Source organism: Eleutherodactylus coqui, chromosome 5 (assembly GCF_035609145.1).
Source record: "Eleutherodactylus coqui strain aEleCoq1 chromosome 5, aEleCoq1.hap1, whole genome shotgun sequence".
Classification (NCBI taxonomy): Eukaryota; Metazoa; Chordata; class Amphibia; order Anura; family Eleutherodactylidae; genus Eleutherodactylus; species Eleutherodactylus coqui.
In genome coordinates this window covers 276,938,741-276,947,481 of record NC_089841.1, presented here as the reverse complement: position 1 = coordinate 276,947,481, position 8,741 = coordinate 276,938,741, and the positions used below count along the sequence as shown (strand labels likewise).

The 8,741-nt window shown below is 48.3% G+C and overlaps 1 protein-coding gene across 2 annotated transcripts in view; it reads right to left on the bottom strand.

Annotated features, from left to right (window-relative positions):
* Window positions 1-245: 245 nt before the first annotated feature.
* LOC136628676 (occludin-like) overlaps window positions 246-8,741 on the bottom strand; it is a 53,239-nt gene continuing 44,743 nt past the window's right edge. For both annotated transcript variants that reach the window (XM_066604775.1, XM_066604776.1), the window contains exon 8: window positions 246-974. In XM_066604775.1, the coding sequence (XP_066460872.1) occupies window positions 873-974 (102 nt within the window). In that variant the 3' untranslated portion in view covers window positions 246-872. The remainder of the gene's footprint in view (window positions 975-8,741) is intronic.

Below are 8,741 nucleotides of genomic sequence, written 5' to 3'. Positions count from 1 at the left end.
ATCCCCCTACACTTCTTACATTCATAAAAACAATGGGTAATAGAACTGAAGAGCTTCTTTACAAGAGTCGTGTCAACGACCTTGTCACCATCTCCCACTTATATGCCAAAGCCATCAGTGTCTTTCATGAGACTAGCCCATTAAGTCTGATAAGAAACGGATTAGGCTAAATACGAATGTATGTATGTGAGCCCAAATGTATGCATTATCAGCATTGGGAAGTCTCCACCATCTTTCCATGGAAAGTTCATTTTTTTATTCTTAAATTTTTTCAAAGCTTACAATAATATAGAAAATCTTAGAAATGAGCAGGAAGTTACAAAAATAGCTGCTTAGTAAAGTTTCATCACATACTTCCCAATATCGTGGAACCTGAGAGATACTAGTGAGGTTTCCCAAAAAGATTCAGCTTTTAAATGTGTATCCCAGCAAATTTCGCATAAAAAGATACAAAAAGTTCCATCTTGTAAAAGCTGTATTCACAAAGTAACAAAACATCAGCTGTATTGTGGCAAAAGTAAAAGCCAGAAGGGAAATGAGAGAAAATAGGAAATGGAGCATGAGGTTTCAGTTTATAGGGAGACAACTGCTAGTTCTGCCATATGGCATTTACTTTCCAGTAAAGAACCGGTGTGAGATGAAAGCAATTATTTAACCTTACAAATGGGATGAAATCTTGCTTCAGCTGGTCCACATTTTTTTAAAATCGCTAATTAAAACATCATTAATGACTATAATTCTTAGAGCTGCTAAAACCTTCCACATAGGCATTTCACTTATTAATATACAAGGAAATGTAATTTTTCTTTTTACTTCCAGTGTTGGCTGCCCTCTAGTGGATGTTTCTGACATTACATCTTTGTTCCCACTTATCAATCCTTTCCTTTGTCATAATTATTCACCATCCTTTTGATATGAAACAGTTTGTTCCGCAGTTGTTTGGTTTCGGTCTTCTTTGTTTGGTAATCAGGAGTCTGATAAAAAGGAAAAGGTAATGAATAACAGTCAGTTTCATGTGAGAACACATTGAGTTTCCTTATTTCATAAAAGTTTGCCTCGTTCATGTGAAGTTTTTGAACACAAGCAAGAAGTGTTCTTACGAACACAGCTGTATACTCTCTTTATATTGTATGACTTTTTTACATACCCAGGGTCATGGGATTAGCTCAGTTGCCTGCAGCCCTATAAAACCTTATATACACTATTTGTACATATATCAATTAAAAAAATAAAGTGTCTACGGGAAGTTGTCATTTTGCTACATGTGTGAGGGCACACAAGGTGACTGCGCTCAGGACGCCCCCTACAGAACACCAGTAGAGAGGAGCATCTGACCAGACTGTTAGGGGGTGTTAGGACCAGTGGATGTGTGGGGGCACACAAGGTGACCAGGCTCAGGATGCCGCCTACAGCCCACCAGTAGAGAGGAGCGTCTGACCAGACTGTTAGGGGGTGTTGGGACCAGTGGATGTGTGAGGGCACACAAGGTGACCGGGCTCAGAACGCCCCCTACAGACCACCAGTAGAGAGGAGCATCTGACCAGACTGTTAGGAGGTGTTGGGACCAGTGGATGGAAGCACACAAGGTGACTGCGCTCAGGACGCCCCCTACAGAACACCAGTAGAGAGGAGCATCTGACCAGACTGTTAGGGGGTGTTAGGACCAGTGGATGTGTGGGGGCACACAAGGTGACCGGGCTCAGGATGCCCCCTACAGACCACCAGTAGAGAGGAGCGTCTGACCAGACTGTTAGGGGGTGTTGGGACCAGTGGATGTGTGGGGGCACACAAGGTGACCGGGCTCAGAACGCCCCCTACAGACCACCAGTAGAGAGGAGCATCTGACCAGACTGGTAGGAGGTGTTGGGACCAGTGGGTGGGGGCAAACAAGGTGACCGGGCTCAGGACGCCCCCTACAGACCACCAGTAGAGAGGAGCGTCTGACCATACTGTTAGGGGGTGTTGGGACCAGTGGATGGGGGCACACAAGGTGACCGGGCTCAGGACACCCCCTACAGATCAACACTAGAGAGGAGCGTCTGACCAGACTGTTGGAGGGTGTTAGGACCAGTGGATGTGTGAGGGCACACAAGATGACCGGGCTCAGGATGCCCCCTACAGATCACCACTAGGGAGGAGCGTCTGATCAGACTGTTAGGAGGTGTTGGGACCAGTGGATGGGGGCACACAAGGTGACCGGGCTCAGGACGCCCCCTACAAACCACCAGTAGAGAGGAGCATCTGACCAGACTGTTAGGAGGTGTTGGGACCAGTGTATGTGTGAGGGCACACTAGGTGACCGGGCTCAGGACGCCCCCTACAAACCACCAGTAGAGAGGAGCATCTGACCAGACTGTTAGGGGGTGTTGGGACCAGTGGATGTGTGAGGGCACACAAGGTGACCGAGCTCAGGACGCCCCCTACAGATCACCACTAGAGAGGAGTGTCTGACCAGACTGTTAGGGGGTGTTGGGACCAGTGGATGGGGGCACACAAGGTGACTGGGCTCAGGACGCCCCCTACAGACCACCAGTAGAGAGGAGCATCTGACCAGACTGTTAGGAGGTGCTGGGACCAGTGGATGGGGGCACACAAGGTGAGCGGGCTCAGGACGCCCCCTACAGATCACCAGTAGAGAGGAGCATCTGACCAGACTGTTAGGAGGTGCTGGGACCAGTGGATGTGTGAGGGTACACAAGGTGACCGGGCTCAGGACGCCCCCTACAGACCACCAGTAGAGAGGAGCATCTGACCAGACTGTTAAGAGGTGTTGGGACCAGTGGATGTGTGAGGGTACATAAGGTGACCGGGCTCAGGACGCCCCCTACAGATCACCAGTAGAGAGGAGCATCTGACCAGACAGTTAGGGGGTGTTGGGACCAGTGGATGTGGGCACACAAGGTGACTGGGCTCAGGACGCCCCTACAGACCACCACTAGAGAGGAGCGTCTGACCAGACTGTTAGGGGTGTTGGGACCAGTGGATGTGTGAGGGCACACAAGGTGACTGGGCTCAGGACACCCCCCAAACAGACCACCAGTAGAGAGGAGCATCTGACCAGACTGTTAGGAGGTGTTGGGAGCAGTAGATGTGTAAGGGCATACAAGGTGACCGGGCTGAGGACCCCCCTACAGACCACCAGTAGAGAGGAGCGTCTGACCAGACTGTTAGGAGGTGTTGGGACCAGTGGATGGGGGCACACAAGGTGACCGGGCTCAGTACCCCCCTACAGACCACCAGTAGAGAGAAGCATCTGACCAGACTGTTAGGGGGTGTTGGGACCAGTGGATGGGGGCACACAAGGTGAGTGGGCTCAGGACCGCTGACAAGTGGATGTATGAGGGCACACAAGGTGACCAGGCTCAGGACACCCCCTACAGACCACCAGTAGAGAGGAGCATCTGACTAGACTGGTAGGAGGTGTTGGGAGCAGTGGGTGGGGGCAAACAAGGTAACCGGGCTCAGTATGCCCCCTGCAGACCACTAGTAGAGAGAATCATATGATTGTCCAATAAGAACCAGGAGCTCCAATTGTTTTGCTGTGTAGAGACAGGTGGTGCCATCGTTACACCCCTGTTTCTGTCAGAAACTTTTCCAGGCGTTTGGCTAAAGGACATTTTGTCTCAAGGCCCCCATAATGTTTACGGGTTTTGAACCCACCGTTGCCTCTGTTTGTAGCGGTGTCGTGAACGATGAAACTGGACGCTACGGAGTGTCTTCAGTGATGAATCAAGGTTTAGTTTGAGCGCTGACGACGGCCAAACTAAACCTGGAGTCTGGAGACCTTGGGGTAAACGCTTCAATTCTGTCTTTGCTGTCGAGCAGCACACTGCCCCCTGCTGGTGTGATGGTCTGGGGGGCCATCGCATACGACAGTCGTCACCCCTAGTAGTGGTTTGAGGGACAATGACAGCTCAGCGATATGTTCAGGTCATCCTGCAGCCACATGTGTTCCTCTTATGGCAGGACCTCCAAAAGAGGTATTTTACAGCAGGAAAATTCTTGGCTGCACACAAGGGAGTCGCCAGATTTATCACCAATACAACATGTATGGGACCACCTGGGACGCCAACTTCCACAACCTACCAGTTTGCATGATCTAGATGATCAGTTACAGCAGATGTGGAGCGATATTTTTTTTTAAATGCCGATTCTTTGGTTAACCACTTCAAGACCACAAAGCGACTATAAACGTCTTGGGGTCCTGAAGTGTGTATAGAGCAGGCTCAGGAACAGAGTCCACTCTAACTTCAAAGGCTATCAGCGATTTCTGTCAGCTGACAGCCATTAGCACTGATTGTGGCAGTTAACTCTTTTGGTGCTGTGGTCAAAGCTAACCATCCCCCTACTCGCAGTAGGATCGAAGGGTGGGGATAGGATAGCATGGCAAACCTAGGCATACTGAAGGCTCCCAGTGCTAATACGCATAGACGCCTTTCAAGTCCTACCCGTGGCAGGGCTTGAAAGGCAACATTAAAAATCGCTATATACTGCAATACTGAAGTACTGCAGTACATATTACAAGCGATTGGAAGTTCAAGTTCCCTATGGAGACTAAATAAAAGTGTAAGAAAAAAAATTGTATAAAGTTTTTTTAATAGTTAAAAAAAATAAATAAAAATATATATATATATATAAAAATAAGAGTTAAAAAAAAAACGCTTTCTTATTCTCCCTACAAAAAACCCCACATATTTGTTATTACTGTGTACAAAAGAGTCATAACTAATAAATTACCCCAATATTTATCTCTTATGGTTTAAAAAATAAAAAAAAGATGGAATGCCACAATTTTTTTTTTCTTTTCTAATCCCGGCTCCCCAAAAATTTCAATAAGGGCTAATGCCCACGGCCGGATTTCTGCCACGTGAAATGCCACGGATTTCTGCGGCGTTTCACCACAGCTATTAGGTTCTATTGAACCTAATAGCTCAATATACACGCTGGGGAATTCGGCAGCGTGAAATTACCCGCAGCATGTCCTATGGCGTACGCGCAGACGTGTTCCATTGTAGCACAGCGGAAGTATAGCGTAAATACGCGCCCCGCGACACCGCCGTCACGTCATATGACACTGCAGGTACATCATGCGTGGATCCGGAGGTGAGTATGGGATCTTTTGGGGTACCCCGCTGCGGTATTCTGCTTGCGGAGCCTGTCACGGACGTGGGCATTAGGCCTAAAAGTGGTTGAAAAGGTTTATGCAGTCCAAAATGGTAATAATAAAAGCTATAGCTCACTCCGCTAAATTTCTTTTCTCCCCACTGAAAACATTTTGCGCACAATAAATGGTACTATTAAAAGAATACAACTTGCCTTGAAAAAAAAAAAACTTCATATGGTCACATCAGTGGAAAAATGTATAAGATATGGCTTTAGGAAAGCGTGGGCAACGTAAATTAAGTGGTAAATGTCTGGTTCTAAATATCGATGAACGATTAGTGGAGTAATCGGTTTGTGTTTGTATCGGTCCGATTTTATGAAAATCATCGGGAGTCGAGGCGGCTGATTCCTACTCTTATTAACCCCTTAACGACCAGCCCATAGTCTTTTTACGTCCTCCCAAAGTAGGCTTTATTCTCTGAGGACGTAAAAACATGTGTCCTGCAGAGAATAAAGCCCCTCGGGCTCTGGACGTGACAGCTCCATGCTGTCGGTGCCCGCAGGTAGCCAACAGCATGGAGCTGTCATCCCAGGCTGCGGGGACCCCCCCCCCCCCCTCGGCATTGCGATCGGCGCTATCCAATGGATAGCGCCGATCGCAAAAAGGTAAATAAAAGTTTGAAAAAAGTTAAAGATTGAGCTGCCCTGATGGATCGCATCCATCAGGGCAGCTGAAATTACTTACAGAGGTCCGCCGCACTGCTCCCCGCTCTCCTGGTCCTCCGGGTCCCGAAACCGGCGATCTGCGCATGCGCGCCAGGCCGCATTACGTCAGCCGCATGAGCAGAAGGCCTGGCGGCCCGGGAATTTTAAAATGGGTAACGGCGATCGCGGAAAAGTGGAGAAAAAAGTAAAAAAAAGAAAAACTTCACCTCCCCACATGGATCGGATCCATGAGGGAAGGTGAAATTACTCACCCCCCTTCCTCCGTGTCCTCCGGCCGTTGTCGAGACCATACGCTGGCTTCTGCGCATGCGCCGATGTGGCGCGCACGCGCAGAAGGCCGGGGAGCCCGGCAAATTCAAAATCTCCCTGCACCCGGCTGTCACAGATAGCCGAGTGCAGGGAGATATGACTGGGGACCGCTGTATGCGGTTTCCAGTCATATGATCACCGTTATCCATCAGATAACAGTTATCATATAAAGTTAAAAAGTAAAAAAAAAAAAAAAAGTAAAAAAAAGTTTAAAAAGTTAAAGTTTCATCTCCCCTTACGGATCGTATCCGTAAGGGGAGATGAAATTACGTACCCAAGGTCCCGGATTAGTTCCCTGGTGGGATGTTGACCCGTGGACCTTACCCCAGCTTCTGCGCATGCGTCCGTCAGCATGATGGCAGACACATGCGCAAAAGTGAGAGATTGCCCAAGAAATGTAAAATCTCCCTCCTGCTGGCTACCAAAGGTAGCCAAGAGCCTGGAGATGTCACGGAGGGCCGCGGTATGCGGTTACTGGTCACGTGATCGCCGTTATCCAATGCATAATGGCGATCACGTAAAAGTTCTTTAAAAAGTGGAAGTTTCATCTCCCCTCACCGATGCGATTGGTGGGGGGAGATGAAACATCTTCTCGGAGGCTTCTGCATTTGAATCCAGATGCGATTATCCTCCATGGACCCTTCCGGCTGCTGCGCATGCGCCCGCCGGCAAAATGCCGGACACATTCGCAGGAGTCGGGGAGCCCAGGAAATTTTAAATCTCCTTGCTCCCAGCGACCAACGGTTGCTGAGTGCTTGGAGCAGTGACCGGAGGCCTCGTTCAGCGGTCCCCGGTCACGTGATAAAGTAGCGATATAACATTAGGCCGGTCACACATGACCGGAGAGGAATTATGGGTTCTGCATGCGCTTGATCAGCGGTAATCCACGGATCAATTGCATGCATTGGATTACACAATTTCCCCCAATAAGCGGGTCGGAATTACGGAATCCACTCGCAGGAAAACAGAACACGGCATGCTATATTTTACCGTGGATATCCGCGACATAGAGCCCATTGTGCTCTATGACCGCGGATATACTCGCAGCCCATACGCAAACACATTGTGTACGGGCTGCGGGTACCCGGGTCATCTCTAAGCGACGGCGCGGGAAATAAAAACAAAAAACGGTGTACTGCGCATGACCGCCTGTGTGAGTAGGCAGTTATGCGCAGTACATTGCGTGGCTGTACACACGGTCACAGCCAGGCTCACAGATGGGATCCGCTGCGGGCCTCCGTAAGTGGATTCTGCATACAGCCGTGAGAGCCCGGCGTTATTTAGATTGCTACCTGTAATCCGTAATTTACAAGAAGCCCCGGGAACGCTCGCCTTCATGCAGTTCCAGGAGCAGCTTGTTGAGCGCCTTCTATGTGAGACCGCCGCACCGCAGCAAAATTACAAAGCCTCACAGAGCGCCACTTTTTACACCACATACCCGCCACTGAGGTCACGAAATACCCCCAAAAAAGCGAGAGAGGGGGGGGGGGATACCCGGTGTTGTTGCCCCATGTACCCATCCCAACCAGCCTCCGTAATTACCCCTGTCTTCGAACATAAAACGCAGTTTGTATTATTACTTTTATCTAATATTTAGGGAATGCCAAAAAATGGGGATGGCGGGGGGGGGGGGGGGGGGAGGGGTTAGGGATTATTTTTAGAAAGTCAATTTTTTTTCCGTATAAGTGGACAATGGGGCCTGGAATTTATTCAGTAGTACCCTGAAATCCAGCGGGCATTCCCTCCATTATGGGCCTAGCCATGTGTCCTGTAAGTAGATTAGGGCTACAAGGGTTATGGTTCTGAACACGGGACAAATGGGGGTATCCATTTTGGGGTGAACGTCTTCATTCCTATGTACACTATACTAAAAAAACTGTTTTTAAATTGACAAAGTTGCCAAAAAAATGAAAATTGTAATTTTTTCCTTCTGCTTTGCTTAGATTCATTCAAATACTGTGGGGTCAAAATACGCAGTACACCCCTAGATAAATTCCTTAAGGGGTCTAGTTTTCAAAATGGGGTCATTTGCGGGGGTTCTCTATCGTTTTGGCTGCTCAATGGCTCTATAAGTGGGCAATGGGGCCTGGAATTTATTCCGTTGTACCCTGTAATCCAACGGGTGCTCCTTCCATTATAGGCCTAGCCATGTGTTCTTTAAGTAGATTAGGGCCACAATGGGTATGTTTCTGAACACGGGACAAACGGGGGGATGCATTTTGGGGTGAACGTCTTCAATCCTATGTACACCGTACAAAAAAAAACTGTTTTAAATTGACACAATTGCCAAAAAAATGAAAATCATAATTTTTTCCTTCTGCTTGGCTTAGATTCATTCAAAAACTGTGAAGTCAAAAAAGTCATCGTACCCCTAGATAAATTTATTAAGGGGTCTACTTTTCAAAATGGGGTCACTTGTGGGCGTTCTCCATCGTTTTGGTCACTCAATGGCTCTACAAGTGGGCAATGGGGACTAAATCTCCTTCAAGCAAAATTTCTGTTCCGAAAGCCACCGGTTGCTCCTTTCATTTTGGGCCCCATTGTGCATACAGACGTAATAATAGGGCCCCAATTGGTATGTTTCTGAGCACGGGACAAACAGG